This window comes from Schistocerca piceifrons, chromosome 2 (genome assembly GCF_021461385.2).
Source record: "Schistocerca piceifrons isolate TAMUIC-IGC-003096 chromosome 2, iqSchPice1.1, whole genome shotgun sequence".
NCBI lineage: Eukaryota > Metazoa > Arthropoda > Insecta > Orthoptera > Acrididae > Schistocerca > Schistocerca piceifrons.
Window position 1 is genome coordinate 1,030,023,936 of NC_060139.1, and position 19,786 is coordinate 1,030,043,721.

At 43.3% G+C, this 19,786-nt stretch overlaps 1 protein-coding gene across 1 annotated transcript in view; it reads right to left on the reverse strand.

Annotated features, from left to right (window-relative positions):
- LOC124777306 (dehydrogenase/reductase SDR family member 11-like) overlaps window positions 1–19,786 on the reverse strand; it is a 65,071-nt gene that overhangs the window by 18,344 nt on the left and 26,941 nt on the right. Inside the window, exon 4 of the mRNA XM_047252661.1 lies at window positions 6,181–6,310. Within this exon, the coding sequence (XP_047108617.1) occupies window positions 6,181–6,310 (130 nt within the window). The remainder of the gene's footprint in view (window positions 1–6,180; window positions 6,311–19,786) is intronic.

Genomic DNA, 19,786 nt, shown 5'->3' on the forward strand with positions numbered 1-19,786 from the left:
ATGGCTAAACTCCATACAAATACTTTCAGAAACGACTTCACGACACTTAAATCTATATTCGATGTTAACAAATTTCTCTTTTTCGGAAACGCTTTCCTTCCCATTACCAGTGTACATTTTATATCCTTTCTACTTCGACCATCCTCAGTTATTTTGCTCCCCAAATAGCAAAACTCATTTGCTACTTTAAGCGTCTCACTTCCTAATCTAATTCCCGCAGGAACACCCGATTTAGTTCGACTACATTCCATTATCCTTGTTTTGCTTTTGTTGATGTTCATGTTATATCCTCCCTTCAAGACAGTGTCCATTCCATTCAGCTGCTCTTCCAGGTCCTTTGCTGTCTCTGACAGAATTACAATGTCATCGGTGAACTTCAAAGTTTTTATTTCTTCTCCATGGATTTTAATTCCTACTCGAAATTTTTCTTTTAGTTTCCTTCACTGCTTGCTCAATATACAGATGGAATAACATTGGGGATAGGCTACAACCCTGTCTCACTCCCTTCCCAACCACTGCTTCCCTTTCATACCCCTCGACTCTTACAACTGCCATCTGATTTCTGTACAAATTGTAAATAGCCCTCAGAATTTGAAAGAGAGTATCCGATCGATCATATTACTCAAAAAATCAATGAGGCACAGCATTACAGTATTATCTACACACTTTGTAGTTGGTTACAGCGCCTGGTGCACTGTAGTGTCATTTCCAACACGTTGCACAGATTAAAAAATGCTGACACAATGAGAGCACTCTTTTTACGGTCGACCATGTGCCTCACACCTGTGCCAGCTCAGGTTCCGCCACACACTCGTGTTGTGCGTCCGCTCTGGCCTTGCACACGGCTTGAGGGAAACCGTCCCAAGCACTGGCTCACTGCCTCTCATTTCCATAAAAGCTTAATTTATCCTTAACGTCTAGTTTGGCCATGAATTTAGATATATACATACAGTTGTTAAGAATCTTAATTTACGAGGGTCACTCCAAAAGAAATGCACAGTATTTTTTTTTAATCCATCTTTTATTCTACCTGTTTGAAAGTTTTACAGTGTGTATATACTTCTTTTAGGAACAATATTTTCATTTCCCCACATAATTTCCATCCTTCTCAACTGTTACGCCATCTTGGAACCAGTGCCTGTATTCTCACATGGTAAAATTCTGGACCAACCTGTAGGAGCCACTGTTTGGCAGCGTGCACAAGGGAGTCATCATCTTCAAACCTTGTTCAACGAAGAGACTCTTTTAGTTAGAACTACTTAAACCTAACTAACATGAGGACATCACACTCATCCATGGCCGAGGCAGGATTCGAACCTTCGACCGTAGCGGTCGCGCGGTTCCAGACTGTAGCGCCTAGAACCGCTCGGCCACTCCGGCCGGCCATGGAGCCAGGCCAGGACTGTAAGACAGGTGTTTCAGTGTTGTCCATCCGAGTTTTGTGAACGCTTCCATGGTTTTTTGACTGACATGTGGCCGTGCATTGTCGTGCAACATCAAAACATCCTGCTTTTGCCGATGCGTTCGAACACGGCTCAGCCGAGCTTGAAGTTTCTTCAGTGTCGTCACATATGCATCAGAATTTATGGTGGTTTCACTTGGCATGATGTCCACAAGCAAGAGTCCTTCGGAATCGAAAAACACCGTAGCCATAACTTTTCCAGCAGAAGGTGTGGTATTGAATTTTTTTTTTCTTGGGTGAATTTGCATGATGCCACTCCATTGATTGCCTCTTCGTCTCTGGTGAAAAATGATGGCGCCATGTTTCATCACCTGTCACAATTCTTCCAAGAAATTCATCTCCACCATTTTCGTACTGTTCCAAAAGTTCGCTGCATACCGTTTTTCTTGTTTATTTGTGAGCCACTGTCAACACCCTGGGAACCCACCTGGCACAAACCTTTTTTAACGCCAACACTTTCAGTATTCTGAAAACACTTCCATCCCCTATTCCAGCGTAGCGTGACAATTCGTTCACTGTGATGCATCTGTCAGCAGTCACCAATTCGTTAACTCTCTGCACATTGTCTGGAGTGTGTGCAGTACGAGGCCTGCCGCTGCGAGGACAATCCTCAATATTGCTGTGCCCGCTTTCATCACGTAATCTGCTTGCCCACCGACTAACTGTACTGCAATCGACAGCAGCATCTCCATACATCTTTTTAAACCTCTTGTGGATGTTTCCCACTGTCTCGTTTCCACAGCACAGGAATTCTATGACAGCACGTTGCTTCTGACGAACGTCAAGTGTAGCAGCCATCTTGAAGACATGCTATAACGGCGCCACTCATGGGAACAGGTTGAACTAAGTTTGAAAACAAGCGGGAAGGATGTATCCACACACTGTAAAACTTTCACACATGCAGAATGAAAACTGTATTTTTACAAAAATAGTGTGCATTTTCTTTTTGGAGTGACTCTCATACATGTTTTACTACGATTTTGTTTATCATATACTGTGAGGTGACAAAAGACATGGGACATCTTCCATAGCCGGCCGGAGTGGTCGTGCGGTTCTAGGCGCTACAGTCTGGAGCCGAGCGACCGCTACGGTCGCAGGTTCGAATCCTGCCTCGGGCATGGATGTGTGTGGTGTCCTTAGGTTAGTTAGGTTTAAGTAGTTCTAAGTTCTAGGCGACTGATGACCTCAGAAGTTAAGTCGCATAGTGCTCAGAGCCATTTGAACCATTTTGAACCATCTTCCATATCGTGTCGGACCTCCTTTTGCCCGGCGAAGTGCTTCTCCACGTGGCATTGACTCAACAAGTCATTAGAAGTCCCATGTAGAAATATTGAGCCATGTTGCCTCTATAGCCGTCCATAATTGCGAAAGTGTTGCTGGTGCAGGATTTATTGCACGAACTGACCTCTCGTTTATGTCCCATAAATGCTCGCTGGCATTCATGTTGGGCGGTCTGGGTGACCAAATCACTCGCTCGAATAGTCCAGAATGTTCTTCAGACTTGTCGCGAACAATTTTTTCCGGCCACGTGGCGCAAAGTCAGCCATAAAAATTCCATATTTGTTTGGGTACGTGAAATGCATTAATGGTTGTAAATGGTCTCCAAGTAGCCGAACATAACCATTCCCAGTCAGTGATCAGTTCAGTTGGACCAGAGGACTGACTCCATTACATGTACGCAGCACACACCATTATGGAGCGACCACCAGCTTGGACAGTGCCTTGTTGACAATGGATCCATGCCTTCGTGGGGTTTGCGCCACACTCGTACCGTACAGCTCTTACCAACTGAAATACACACTCATCTGACCAGGCCACAGTTTTCGATTCGTCTAGTGTCCAATCGATATGTTCACGACCCCAGAAAAGCCCCTGCAGGCGATGTCGTGCTGCTAGCAAATGCACTCGCGATGGTCGTCTGCTGCCACAGCCGATTAACGCCAGACTTCGCCGCGCTGTCCTAACGCATACGTTCCTCGTACGTCCCACATTGACTTCTGCTGTTATTTCATGCAGTGTTGCTTGTCTTTTAGCACTGACAACTCTACGTAAACACCGCTGCGTCGTTAAACGACGGCCATCGGTCACTGCGTTGTCTGTGGTGAGAGGTACTGCTCGAAATGTGGTTTTCTCGGCACATTCTCGACACTGTGGATCTCGGAATATTGAATTTTCTAATAATTTTAGAAATGGAATGTCCCACGCTGTACTGTTTCTCCTGGGTGGTCTTGAGTTTAGAAAATATGTAAACTAAATATTACGATAAATTTTATGAAGAACCGGCTAGTTACACCAAGGAAGAAGAGATAGAACTACAATGGACATGTTATTCCATGGTCTCTTGCGCTTCTATGCATGAACTATCTTTCCTTTGTCATTCGCTTATCTTATCTGCTTGGATTCGGACCTAAGAGGACGTTCTTGTGTAAAGCTGTACCAGCTGATAATGTAAGTTGTACTTAAAACCAGAAAAAAATAATGGTTGTTTTGTCAAAATAATTTTTGTATGCGGTCAGTCAATTTGTAATCTAGTATCTGGATTGTCCTAAGTAGATATGGGCCTCAACAAGGAATTTTCATTGTTAGGCGCCATCTTAGAAAATCCTTAACATTTTTCTTTTAGCTCATCTATGAGACGTGCCGTCGGTTAGGACAATTAACTTTCTTGCAGATCCTACGAGACCCGCGGCCGCTGATAATAATTTAACAATTTTTACTTACAGCTTTTCTTTATATAACGAGATAGCATCCCAGGCAGAAAAGATCTGGTCACAGGATTCCAGTTCCATAATAGGATGTCATTTGTAGATGCTACTCTTGTTATCTTATATTGGGGAATCGAGACCAAACCACGATATCAAGCTACGTATTGCAGTAGTTTACATCGAACGGACTTGTTGAATATTCTCTGGCGAAATAAGCACGCCACTTCTCACGAGCCTGGAATAATATCTGTGGTGTTAGGTGAAGAAGGAAGGAACAATTAATTATCGACGATTACGTAATTACCCCGAGAACTGGGCTAGTTTATTAATTACTGATCTGTGTCGGGCTAACTTAAAAGATATTGCACTATTAAGAACATTCTTGTGAGTCATCTGCAGAAAAGTGTTTTCGACCGCTACTATTGAGTCATTAAGAATACGATTACATTGGCAGACTGCCGTATATTTTTTTAAATATCACTGTTTTTATGTTTTTACATTACAAAGCTTCTATCTCCAACTACCATTTCTCGTTCAAAGTCTGTTACTTCCCGTCGTGCGGCCATAATCACGCCGGAAAACTTTTTACACGAATCACCTGAATACAAATGACAGCTTCGGCAATGCACTGCCCTTATATACTTCGTGTGCGCGTTACTGACGTCATCTGTATATGTGCGTATCGGTATCCCACGACTTTTGTCACCTCAATACATTTACTATGTCGGCCGCAATTGCCAAAGAGACCATACATAGTCTGAACTGTTTTCTTTTACTTCGAATATATTTATCATTCAGCAGACAGTCTGGTTTTTGGACTTTGTCCTCTCTTCCCACGCTCAAACCACACTTGTCATCATGAGGTGAGGGTATCATCTGGAGTGCCCCAGGGAAGTGTGGTAGGTGCGCTGTTGTTTTATATCTACATAAATGATCTTTTGGATAGGGTGGATAGCAATGTGCGGCTGATTGCTGATGATGCTGTGGTGTACGGGAAGGTGTCGTCGTTGAGTGACTGTAGGAGGGTACAAGATGACTTGGACAGGATTTGTGATTGGTGTAAAGAATAGCAGCTAACTCTAAATAGAGATAATGTAAATTAATGCAGATGAATAGGAAAAAGAATCCCGTAATGTTTGAATACTCCATTAGTAGTGTAGCGCTTGACACAGTCACGTCGATTAAATATTTGGGCGTAACATTGCAGAGCGATATGAAGTGGGACAAGCATGTAATGGCAATTGTGGGGAAGGCGGATAGTCGTCTTCGGTTCATTGGTAGAATTTTGGGAAGATGTGGTTCATCTGTAAAGGAGACCGCTTATAAAATGCTAATACGACCTATTCTTGAGTACTGCTCGAGCACTTGGGATCCCTATCAGGTCAGATTGAGGGAGGGCATAGAAGCAATTCAGAGGCGGGCTGCTAGATTTGTTACGGGTAGGTTTGATTATCACGCGAGTGCTACGGAAATGCTTCAGGAACTCGGGTGGAAGTCTCTAGAGGAAAGGAGGCGTTCTTTTCGTGAATCGCTACGGAGGAAACTTAGAGAACCAGCATTTGAGGCTGACTGCAGTACAGTTTTACTGCCGCCAACTTACATTTCGCGGAAAGACCACAAAGATAAGATAAGAGAGATTAGGGCTCGTACAGAGGCATATAGGCAGTCATTTTTCCCTCGTTCGGTTTGGGAGTGGAACAGGGAGAGAAGATGCTAGTTGTGGTGCGAGGTACCCTCCGCCACGCACCGTATGGTGGATTGCGGAGTATGTATGTAGATGTAGATGTAAGGTAATGCTGCGGGTTCTTTAATTTTTCAACTGTGTGTGTGAGAGCGATGGAGAACTTACTACTGTGTCATTGTATCCTTTCCGTCACCTGGCTCGCAGGACTTCCATAAACGGTACACCACCTCAAAAATAAGGCATTGTTAGTTTCTTCTCCATCTAACTACCACCTGGACGTATCTTTCGTCTTCTACCTCATTGGACGACGTGAGCTGGTTGCTACGTACCCCAACTCGTATCTTGCTGCCCCTGGCGACCAGGTCCTTCCTCAGCCCTTCCAGGAGCACTCTGACTGCGTGCTTGCTGGCTCCGTACATGGCTCGGTCAGTGCCGAATGGCGGCAAGTGTCCCAAGTCACTGGAAAAACAAACTTTGTACAGTAACAAGCACGTAAAAGTATGTAGGTCTGCAGGCTTTCGTAATCATTGAAGGTGAAACTTTCTGGACTATTAGGCCCATTATAGACTTTTTCCATTTATTCCATTACAGACTTTTTCTTTAGAACTCGACGCTTCGACTCCTCTGCTAGGACCTTCATCAAGACTCTTTTGTCTTCCCTGGTTGGATGAACATTGTCTAAAACAAATATCGCGGTCATCATAATATTAATAGGTGAACATGAAAATTGAAGTATTGATTTTTAGTATTAATTATACAAGTAGGCCAATAAAACTTACATAATTCAAAGGGTACTTCGCCACAGATGTGAACAAAGCAAAAATCGTGATTACGTAGTTGGTAAGAGTGGTGAAAGGAATGGTGGTTTTGTATACACAACTATGATGATACCTTCTTTACTACGCTTTAAAATCTCCAATACGTGAACATCAAAAAGTGGATTGCTACCAACTTGTGCCCATGCATACCGATCAAGTGCTATGGTAGAAATGACACACGAAAGCAACAATGTTTCGTGATATCGCAGTCTTGGGACCTTTATGTTTCCATGGTTCATTTACAATAACACACACATATCGGGCATCTATTCGTACCAGGCGACAACTACTAGGTTGATGATGTCAACACTGGAAATCAAAATATTGTATTAACTATGCATGTAAATAATGTTATATATTTGAGTTGTTATTTCGCTTACTTTTCTGTAAGAGAAACTTTGTGATTAATTGCACGTTACCAGAAAATTTGAAGTAAGTTCTTAATTTTTAATTTCTTCATTTTGAATAACTACGTGATCCGACTTTTCTTATTATATGGAAACTATATTTATTTTAGGCTATGCCCAGGAGGAGATAGCTGAAGGGTCAGACTGAAAGACAGAGGAAGACAATATTTACACAGATGAAGTATTAGGTATAACGTTGACATTGATAATGAAGTCCGCAGCCCGCGGTCTAGGCCGGCCGGAGTGGCCGTGCGGTTCTAGGCGCTACAGTCTGGAACCGAGCGACCGCAGTTTCGAATCCTGCCTCGGGCATGGATGTGTGTGATGTTCTTAGGTTAGTTAGGTTTAATTAGTTCTAAGTTCTAAGCGACTGATGACCTCAGAAGTTAAGTCGCATAGTGCTCAGAGCCATTTGAACCAGCCCGCTTTCTAGTGGCTAGCGTTTCTACCTCTGGATCACGAGGTCACGGGTTCGATTCCCGGGTGATTTGGGAATTTTCTCCGCCTGGGGACTGGGTGTTTGTGTTGTCCCCAATAGACTGCGTAAAAATTGGGACTTTTTACGGGCGCTGATGGCCGCACTGTTGAGTGCCCTACAAACCAAACATCATCATAACTGATAATGAAAATTCTGTTGTTGTTATGAAAGATACATTAAAATGTTCACTGAACATAATTACAAATAATTATACATGCGATTTGATAAATTTGCAGTGCAGGTTATCGTAGTCGAAAACAATTCACATCTGAGGTTACTTTAAGTGATGTAACATCATTCACATTGTGTTGTCACAACGGAGAAACTAATTATTTTTCAATGCCGAGTATCAAAGACTCACTTGAAATGATGATCGAACAGTTAATGAGACACCAAAGAATTATTTCAACAATATACGTAGCTTCAATGCAGGAGCTTCCATTGTCAGTTCTCAGGATAAAATTTCAGACACAATTCTACATTGTGTATATCACTTTAAGGTTCACAATATTTTCTTATGAGAGATCAGGTCCATTGACATCTATGCAGTGTTGTTTACCATGTTATGGGAAGCTATATTTTTATGACACTGACAGTGCTTGCTATTCGCCCTTTCTTACTTTTTTCCAAATAGCGTTGAGGTAAGAATTAAAAATCTGCATGAGTTAGCGCGTAAGAGCTAAGAATCTGCATACGAATAAATTCCAGTTAGCTAAATAAAGAAATTGAACTTTCGTTACTTGAAAAACACATCTAGTCGAATTTCGACCACAGGTTATACTAGTTTATAAAAATGTCTTCTCCTGTAAATGTCTGAAGAAGTAAATCCTTCAGGTTATCATTGATGGGTCATCGTCATTCAATTGCTTGTAGTGAAGAGGAAGGGGAAAGTGTACGTTTTTATTATTACACCCATTTACATCAGGAGGGTTGTGGCCGGGGTACGGATTTTAATTGAAAGCCAAAGAATGTAATATTTTCAGAAGAGAGGTCCAGGAAGCAGTTAAGACCGCGAAGAATGAATATAATTTCATTAGGGATGACGGCTATAGGCTTACAGATAGGAGGTTTCCCGCCATCAAGGACCTGACTACCGAGCCATGGTGCGCAAGGAATGCAAACAACGGTAGGGAAGCCACTGTGGTAGTACAGCAACAAAAACGTCTCGTTACATTCCAACTGCCTTTCACCACCATATCTATCCAATGATGTAATGAAGACACGTTTCTTGTAGTGGCCAGTTTCGCAGCAGCTGTATATAAATTGCGGTTGTTTCAAAGAAAATGCCTTTTCTGCATGCTGCACATCGAAATTTTTATTTTTATTTATGCACCCAGACGCGTTTCAACTTTTTTACAAGGCATCTTCAGTGGGTGTCCTGAAATATTACACGATTTATCCATTTTTACACATAGGTTATGATTTCACATCTAGGCTATAGATTTAAAAACAGTTCTTTAACGTTTTTTTATGAAATGGAAAGGTACTTACAGCTAACTTATAATTCATTGCATCTAAGCAAACTTCTTTTTCTCATTTGGCAACCAGCTGGACATCTTACAGTTCACTTTCAGTTCACTGTTTACGTTACACATCATTGCAACTGCCATCTTTTTAATACAGAGTTTCATTTGCTTTTCTAAGTGTTACCAACATTCTCAGTTTTCTTCATAATACGGAACGCCGTGCTGGATCCCAACGGTCTCGTATCACTAGCAGACGAGATGACAGGCATCTTATCCGCATGGCTGTAATGGATCGTGCAGCCACGTCTAGATCCCTGAGTCAACAGGTGGGGTCGTTTGCAAGACAACAACCATCTCCACGAACAGTTCGACGACATTTGCAGCAGCTTGGACTATCAGCTCGGAGACCATGGCTGCGGTTACCCTTGACGCTGCATCACAGACAGGAGCGCGTGTGATGGTGTACTCAACGACGAACCTGGGTGCACGAATGGCGAAACGTCATTTTTTCGGATGAATCCAGGTTCTGTTTACAGCATCATGATGGTCGCATCCGTGTTTGGTGACATCGCGGTGGACTCACATTGGAAACGTGTATTCGTCATCGCCATACTGGCGTATCACCCGGCGTGATGGCATGGGGTGCCATTGGTTACACGTCTCGGACGCCTCTTGTTTGCATTGATGGCACTTTGAACAGTGGACGTTACATTTCAGATGTGTTACGACCTGTAGCTCTACCCTTCATTCAATCTCTGCTAAACCTTACATTTCAGCAGGATAATGCATGAACGCTCCACTTCTTCAGACATTTACAGGAGAAGACATTTTTATAAACTAGTATAACCTGTGGGCCAAATTCGACTAGATGTGTTTATCAAGTAACGAAAGTTCAATTTCTGTATTTAGCTAACTGGAATTTATTCGTGTGCAGATTCTTAGCTCTTACGCGCTAACACATGCAGATTTTTAGTTCTTACCTCAACGCTATTTGGAAAAGAGTAAAAAAGAGCGAAGAGCAAGCACTGTCAGTGTAGTAAGAATATAACTTCCCATAACATGGTAAACAACACTACATAGATGTCAATGGACCTGATCTCTCATAAGAATGTTTGTGTGTGTGTGTGTGTGTGTGTGTGTGTGTGTGTGTGTGTGTGTGTGTGTGTGTGTGTGTATTAGATAGGGAGATATTTAAAAAAAGAAATCTTTCTCTCCCTCTCTAATATCATGTAATATTTCAGGACACCCACTGAAGATGCCTTGTAAAAAAGGCGTAACGCGTCTGGCTGCATAAATAAAAATAAAAATTTCGATGTGCAGCATGCAGAAAAGGCATTTTCTTTGAAACAACTGCAATTTATGTAATGAAGAATTTTACAAAGTGGGGGATAAGAAATAAAACCGTAAATTTTATCAATAACATTTTTCGTGGGGCGCTCAGTAAGTAACGCAACAAATTCTTTTGAGGGAGGACATCAAACAGAATAACCCCTTCAGAGTCCCAGAAGACCGTCGCCATGACTGTAACAGCTGAGAGTGCGACTTTAAATTTTTTTCGTCTGAGGAGAGGTGGTGTGGGGCCACTCTATGTACTACCGTTTTGTTTCCGATTCGAAGTGATGAAGTTATGTTTCATTGCCTGCGACGATGTTCGGCAAAATTTTGTCACAAGCAGGCTCGTAAGGCGCAAGCAATTCCGCGCAGATGGTTTTCCTCTGCTATTTATGGTCTTTCGTTAGTCGGTGAGGAACCCAGCGGTCTCACACCGCTGAGGACCCCAACTGATGGACGAGTGCGTCAGCAGTACCAACAGAGGCATCCAGCTGAGCAGCGAGGTGTTTGATTGCGGTCAGGCGGTCACCTCGAATGAGAGTGTCCACATGCTCTGACACTGCTAGAGTCACAGCTGTGTGCGGCCGGCCGGCAGGCGGGAGACAGGAGAGGTTTGTGCGACCTTGTTGCGATGATGACAGACGCCTCGCCCAACGACTCAACGTGCTTTTGCTCACTGCCAAGTCTTCCTAGGCATTATTTAAGCGCCTATGAATGTCTGCGATGCTCTGGTTTTCCGCCAAAAGAGATACAGTACTGGCCATTAAAATTGCTACACCAAGAAGAGATGCAGATGATAAACGCAAATATATTATACTAGAACTGACATGTGATTACATTTTCACGCAAATTGGGTGCATAGATCCTGAGAACACAGTACCCAGAGCAACCACCTCTGGCCGTAATAACGGCCTCGTTACGCCTCGGCATTGAGTCAAACAAACCTTGGATGGCGTGTACAGGTACAGCTGCCTATGCAGCTTCAACACGATACCACAGTTCATCAAGAGTAGTGACTGGCGTATTGCGACGAGCCAGTTGCTCGGCCACCATTGACCAGACGTTTTCAATAGGTGAGAGATCTGGAGAATCTGCTGGCCAGGGCAGCAGTCGAGCATTTTCTGTATCCAGAAAGCCCCATACAGGGCCTGCAACATGCGTTCGTGCATTATCCTGCTGAAATGTAAGGTTTAGCAGAGATCGAATGAAGGGTAGAGCTACGGGTCGTAACGCATCTGAAATGTAACGTCCACTGTTCAAAGTGCCGTCAATGCGAACAAGAGGTGACCGAGACGTGTAACCAATGGCACCCCATACCATCACGCCTGGTGATACGCCAGAATGGCGATGACGAATACACGCTTCCAATGTGCGTCCACCGCGATGTCACCAAACACGGATGTGACCATCATGATGCTGTAAACAGAACCTGGATTCATCTGAAAAAATGACGTTTCGCCATTCGTGCACCCTGGTTCGTCGTTGAGTACACCATCACAGGCGCTATTGTCTGTGATGCAGCGTCAAGGGCAACCGCAGCCATCGTCTCCGAGCTGATAGTCCAAGCTGCTGTAAACGTCGTCGAACTGTTCGTGCAGATGGTTGTTGTCTTGCAAACGTCCCCATCTGTTGACTCAGGAATCGAGACGTGGCTGCACGATCCGTTACAGCCATGCGGATAAGATGCCTGTCATCTCGGATACGAGGCCGTTGGGATCCAGCACGGCGTTCCGTATTACCCTCCTGAACCCACCGATTCCATATTCTGCTAACAGTCATTGGATCTCGACCAACGCGAGCAGCAATATCGCGATACGATAAACCCCTACCGCGATAGGCTACAATCCGACCTTTATCAAAGTCGGAAACCTGATGGTACGCATTTCTCCTCCTTACACCAGCCAACGCCGGTCAACTGCTGTTTGTGTATGAGAAAACGGTTGGAAACTTTCCTCATGTCAGCACGTTGTAGGTGTCGCCACCGGCCCCAACCTTGTGTGAGTGCTCTGAAACGGTTATCATTTGCATATCACAGCATCTTCTTCCTGTCGGTTAAATTTCGCGTCTGTAGCACGTTATCTTTGTGGTGTAAAAATTTTAATAGCCAGTAGTGTACAATGACATGCTCTCTGCTTGGAACGTAGCTCTGTTACAGACGTCATTTTGAAGGCTACGCATAGCGCCGCCACCTATCGGAACTCAGTGAAACTATAGGAACTGAAGCAGGAATACTCCGCGATGTCCCACAACAAATTCCGTATTTTTTCAACTGGAATTGGCTCAGCAAAAAATGTATAATTTATTGAACGCCCCTCGTAATTATGTAAGCTTCAGCAAGGGACTTGGAAGATGAATTGAAAGGAATGGATTGTATATTAAAAAGCGGCTATAAAATGTACATCAACAAATGTAAAACAGGGGTTGTATTCAAACCAGGCGGTGCTGAGGGAATCAGATTTGAAAATTAGGCACTGAAAGTAATAGATAAGTTCTGTTGTATGTGGAACAAAGCAACTGATAACGCAACTAAACAGGATGTATAACACAAAATCGCCTTCACAAGAAAACTTTTCTCAAGAGGAGAAATAATTTAATGTTTAGGAAGAATTTAAGTTTTAAGAAATCTTTGCTAAAAAGTATTTTTATAGAGTGTACCCTATACCAAATGTAACATGGATAATAAGCAGTTCAGACAAAAAAGGGAATAATAGAAGCTGAAGACTAGATTCGTAGATCGAATAATTGACGGAGGGTTACTGCATCAAATTAGAGATGAAAGAGCTCTATGGCACTGCTTGTCTGGAAAAAGGGATAGGTTGAGCCGTTAAGGAAGAATTAAATTCGTAAAGTGGAAGAAGACATAGGGGCAAAATTTGACACAGGTCAAGACTACAGTGAGCAGATTGAAGTGAATGTACAGTGGTTGGACAAAAGCATGGAAACACCGTGAGAAATGCATACTCCAACATAAATGGAGATGCTAGCCCAGACTGTAGGTTGAACTGTTGTTTCTGACCACGAACTGAATCTGTGCGGTGTCCTCAATACGTTGCACGTGTCAGTCGTGGTAAGAACAGTATCCTTAGTAGTTGTGAGTGCATCTCACCGGAGCTAAGTGAATTCTAACGGGCGCATATTATTGGTGATCGTGTTCCGAGTGAGTCTGCAACCAAGGTAGCAGAAGTGTTTGGTGTTTCAAGAGGAACCGTATCGAAGATTTACTCCGCTTACAGAGAGAGTGGAAAAACATCATCCGCTAAATTACAACGCGGAGGGCAGTGTGTGTTGAGCGATCGCGACACATGGTCATTGAAGAGGATTGTGATGATAATTGAGATGACGACAGCGGCCAAACTCGCAGCAGAACTGAATGTTGCACTCGCGAACCCTGAGCACAAAAACAACACGAAGGGAGATGCATACATATGGAATTGCAGGACGAGGCGTAATTCCAAAACCACTCATCAGTGATGCAAAAGCCCGTGAGAGGAAAACGTGGTGCCGAACCGTAAAACGTGAAGTATGTGTAAGGTTCTCATATGTTTTCTGATATTGTAAATAATTTACCTCTACTGTACTGGGACAAAGATGAATCAGCGCAATGTAGGAGTAGTGAATAAGATCCTTGACTCTGTATTTAGTTTTATCTATGGTTAACTTGTTAGTCAGTCAATTGCGCAACGCTGGGACATTCTTACTTGGGGCACAGTAGCGAGCAGTTGAGTCCTTCAGAGAATGAGACCTGTTTTCTGTGTTAAAAAAAAAAATGGTTCAAATGGCTCTGAGCACTATGGGACTTAACTTCTAAGGTCATCAGTCCCCTAGAACTTAGAACTACTTAAACCTAACTAACCTAAGGACATCACACGCATCCATGCCCGAGGCAGGATTCGAACCTGCGACCGTAGCGGTCACGCGGTTCCAGACTGTAGCGCCTAGAACCGCACGGCCACTCCGGCCGGCTGTTTTCTGTATATTTTGGGTAAGCCACCTAGAATAATTTACTATGAAGGTGAAAAGACTGATGTATAATACTTTCTTGTTCTTATATTGATGAAGATTTTGGAGGAATTTGAAAGGCATGTCTGTAATTATTGTAATGAGAGAATTTTGTAATTGTTAGACTCATCTAATGTTGTGCAGTATTTTTGTCAATAACCAGTGTTTTATTTCTGAAAAACCAATTTTCTTTGACGTGTACCCGCCTTCAAAATTCATAGAAAGTTTTGAATTTTTAAACACTGTGCATTCCACCTTGCGCCACACGAAACAGCAGATTGTTACTGACAAAAAGAACTTGGGGTAGATTCTTTATCTTTAGCTGCTGCTTCTGCTGCTTTGTACTTGCTTTCGAGAACGTCAGAACTCCAGGCACAAAAAACAACATACTGAGCATGAAGTAAGTCGCTTTTATTTCAGGGCAAATATCACCTTGCATTACTGAGCAAACAGTGTGTAATCAGCATTGTTAGGTGTCGTGCTAGCAACTGCATTAATTTTCAGTGAACAGTGTTGGTAATTTCAAACAGTTATTTCCTTCCGAGAAGAGAAGTAATTTATTTTTGTGAATATTTTTAGTCTAACATTGCACTTCATTTTAAGCAGAATGTGCTTCGGTACTGAATTTTAGTTATATACACTGAAGCGTCAAAGAAAGTGGTACAGGTGTGCGTATTCAAATACAGAAATACCGCGCTGCGGTCGGCAACGCCTATGTAAGTGAACGACTGTCTGCCGTAGTTGTTAGATCGGTTACTGCTGCTACAATGGCAGGTTATCAAGATTTCAGAGTTTGAACGTGGTGTTATAGTCGGCGCACGAGCGATGGGACACAGCATCTCTGAAGTAGCAGTGAAGTGAGGATTTTCCCGTACGACCATTTCACGAGTGTACCTTGAATATCAGGAATCCGGTAAAACATCAAATCTGTGACATCCGCTGCGGCTTGAAAAAGATTCTGCAAGAACGGGACCAATGAAGTCTGAAGTGAATCGTTCAACGTGACAGAAGTGCAGCCCTTCCGCAAATTGCTGCAGATATCAATGTTGGGCCATGAACAATTGTCACTGTGCGAACCAACCAACGAAACATCTTCCATCTGGGCTTTTGGTGCCGAAGGTTCAATCGTGTACCCTTGATGATTGCACGACACAAAGCTTTACGCCTCGCGTGGGTCCATCAACACCGTCATTGAATTGCTGATGACTGGAAACATGTTGCCTGGTCGGACGAGTCTCGTATCAAATTGTATCGAGCGGATGGACGTGTACGGGTATGGAGACAACTTCATGAATACATGGACCCTGCATGTTCAAGCCGATGGAGGCTCTGTAACGGTGTGGGGCGTGTGCCGTGGGAGTGATATGGGACCCCTCATACGTCTAGGTACGACTTTGGCAGGTGACACGTACGTAAGCATCCTGTCTGATCACCTGCATGGATTCATGTCCATCGTGCATTCGACGGACTTGGGCAACTCCAGCAGGACAATGCGACACCGCAAAAGTCCAGAATTGCTACAGAGTGGCTCCAGGAACACTCTTTTGCGTTTAAACACTTCCGCTGACCACTAGACTCCCCAACTAGGCATTATTGTACATATCTGGGATGCATTGAAACGTGCTGTTGAGAAGAGATCTCCACCCACTCGAACACTTACGGATTTGTGGACAGCCCTGCTGGATTCATGGTGTCAGTTCCCTCCAGCACTACTTCATACATTAGTCGAGTCCATGCCATGTCGTGTTACGGCACTTCTGTGTGCTTTCAGGGACCCTACACAAAATTTGGCAGGTGTACCACTTTCTTTGGCTCTGAAGTGTAGTTTTCACTGAGCACACGGTTAGTTTCTTTTGGCATTTAATGAAATTCATTTACTTTATTTAAAATTTTGCATTTCATGAAATTCAAGATTTATTTCACGACACTATTCACATGCACAACACAGGACCAATCAACAGCCAATTTTGCTCAGCAATTGAATACGTTATGTAAACTACAATTTACATGAGGAGAAAGTTTTAAAAATCAGTGTATTCAGATCTGACACAGACAGCTAAAATGTTATAGAAAGCTTATACATGGAGCAATGGAAAACGTCATTTGGTCGGATGACCCTTATTTCCATTGTTTCCGACGTCTGGCCGAGTTTACATCCCAAGAGTGAAGCGTGGCGTGGGTTCGGTGATGATTTGGGCAGATATATCGCCGTATTCCATGGGCCTCATGGTTGCTCAACAAGTTCGCATTACTGTCAAGGATTATGCGACCATTTCGGCTGCTCACGTCCACCCCTTTGTACAACGTTTGTCCGCCAACGGTGATGCTGTGTTCCAAGACGACAGGGCTCCTTTTCAAACAGCTCGCGCCGTCCAGGAATGGTTTACGCAGCACGAGGATGAATTGTCGCATCACCCATGGTCACAATAGTCACCAGATCTCAACATTATTAAGCCTTGTGTAAGTAGGCTGTTTAGGTTTTTATATTGGTAACGCCACGTAGCGCTCTGTATGAAAATCACTGGATGTGCTATGTGCGGTCCGTGGCTGGTTGGCATTGTTGTAATATTCGCTATTGTAGTGTTGGGCAGTTGGCTGTTAACAGCGCGTAGCGTTGCGCAGTTGGAGGTTAGCCGCCAGCAGTGGTGGATGTTGGGAGAGAAATGGCGGAGTTTTGAGAGCGGATGATCTGGACGTGTGTCCATCAGAGTCAGTAAATTTGTAAGACTGGATGTCATGAACTGCTATATCTATTATGACTTTTGAACACTATTAAGGTAAATACATTGTTTATTCTTTATCAAAATCTTTCATTTGCTAACTACGCCTATCAGTAGATAGTCTCTTCAGTAGTTAGAATCTTTTATTTAGCTGGCAGTAGTGGCGCTCGCTGTATTGCGGTAGTTCGAGTAACGAAGATTTTTGTGAGGTAAGTGATTGATGAAAGGTATAGATTATTGTTAGTCAGGGCCATTCTTTTGTAGGGATTTTTGAAAGTCAGATTGCGTTGCGCTAAAAATATTGTGTGTCAGTTTAGTGTTGATCAGGATAGGTAAAGAGCGAAACGTCTGAGTACGTTCAGTTCTGCTCAGCTGTTTGAAAATTAAATAATGTAAGAGGTTTATCAGCACAGTAATTCATTAAATTTTCAAAGGGGACGTTTCACTTGGTAATCTACTTTGGAGAGAAGGGTTGGCGATAGCGGTCCACCTCCATCACCTTTAACTCAACTTGCTAGTATTCCTTGAGAATCATACAGGACCTGTATTTATCCATTACCAGACGACTGGAAGCTGTTTTAAATGAATGAATTATCGGTATTCTTATATTTTTGTGCAAGCCGTGTGGGGTGCAATAGTTACGCAGAGATGAAGAGATCTGCAGAGAATAGACCAACATGGAAAGTTACTTCCAACAGGTTTTAGGACTGCAGAGCACGAAAACAACAGTATCTTCTACAGGGCGATTCTTATAAACGTTTAGAAAACCACAAAGCGACGTAGATAACGCTGAGACAAGAAATTTAATAAGAAACACGTGGGGCCGCAAATGTCAGGTAATACCTCAAAAGTGTATGGCAATTATTGAACACATGACGTCACCAGATAACGTTCCTCGGAGCACGTAGATTGGACATCCAAAATACGAAAGATATTTTCTAGCACGGACGTGACAGGGTGACTGAGCTACGAAATACTTGCATTCAAGCAAATAGTGCACATTTCGCACACATTTTGTAATTTTCATCTGTTGCAAACGCAGAAGTTAAGAAATTATTGTCCTCGCAGTAATCAAGCACAAGCTGTTCTTATTTCGTGTTTCTTTGCTTTTTCCTCCTTTGTTTTCACAGGATTGATTTAGTAAAGAAATCTTAGGTCATTTACTGGTAGCGACGCAGTTCGGAAGCTTACACTGAGGCGAAAAGCCGGCCGCGGTGGTCTCGCTGTTGTAGGCGCTCAGTCCGGAACCGCGCGACTGCTACGGTCGCAGTTTCGAATCCTGCCTCGGGCATGGATGGGTGTGATGTCCTTAGGTTAGTTAGGTTTAGGTAGTTCTAAGTTCCAGGGGACTGATGACCACAGATGTTAAGTCCCATAGTGCTCAGAGCCATTTGAACCATTTTTTGAGGCGAAAAAAGTCATGGGGCTCCTAATATGGTGTATGGCGTAGTGCAGCATCTCGACGTGGCATGGACTCAACAAGTCGTTGAAAGTCCTCATCAGAAATACTGAGCTGTGCTGCTTGTATAGCCCTCCATAACTGCGAAAATGTTGCTGGTGCAGGATTTTGTGCACGAACTACCCTCTCGATTACGTCCCATAAATGTTTGACTGAATTCATGCCAGGCGATCAGGAAGGCCCAATCATTCGCTCAGGCACTCCACAATGTTCTTCAGACCAATGTTGAATAATTGTGCCCCAGTGGCATGGAGCATTGTCATTCGTAAAAGTTCCATCCTTGTCCGGCTGCAAATGGTCTCCAAGTAACCAAACATAACCATTTCCAGTCAATTATGGATTTAGTTGGACCAGAGAACCCAATACATTCCATGTGAACACAGCCCACACCATTCTGGAGGCAGCGCCAGCTTGCACAGTGCCTTTGCTGACAACTTGGTTCAAATGGTCCAAACGGCTCTGACAAGGGAACCTCCCCATCGCACCCCCCTCAGATTTAGTTATAAGTTGGCACAGGGATAGGCCTTGAAAAACTGAGCACAGATCAATCGAGAAAACAGGAATAAGTTGTGTGGAACTATGAAGAAAATAAGCAAAATATACAAACTGAGTAGGCCATGTGCAAGGTTGGCATCATCTAGGCAAGTGTCAGCTTGCGAGCGCCATGGTCCTGTGGTTAGCGTGAGCAACTGCGGAACGAGAGGTCTTTGGTTCAAGTCTTCTCTCGAGTGAAAAGTTTAATTTTTTATTTTCAGACAATTATTAAAGTTCAGGCACTCACACATAATCAACTTCGCTCTCCAAAATTCCAGGACATGTTTAGATTTGCTTGGACATATGCAGGATTTGACGGTCTACACACGGAAACATTTGAAAACGCAAAAAACATATGTTTTGACAGAACACAGGGAAAACTGAGCGACTGTGAAACTGTTGCATTCATTTGTTGCGGTTTATGTGACAAACTCTTACGTTTTCATCACTTTTTTGGGAGTGATTATCACATCCACAAGAAAACCTAAATCGGGCAAGGTAGAAGAATCTTTTTACCCATTCGCCAAGTGTACAAGTTAGGTGGGTCGACAACATATTCCTGTCATGTGACGCACATGCCGTCACCAGTGTCGTATAGAATATATCAGACGTGTTTTCCTGTGGAGGAATCGGTTGACCTATGACTTTGCGGTCAAATGTTTTCGGTTCCTATTGGAGAGGCACGTCCTTTCGTCTACTAATCGCACGGTTTTGCGTGCGGT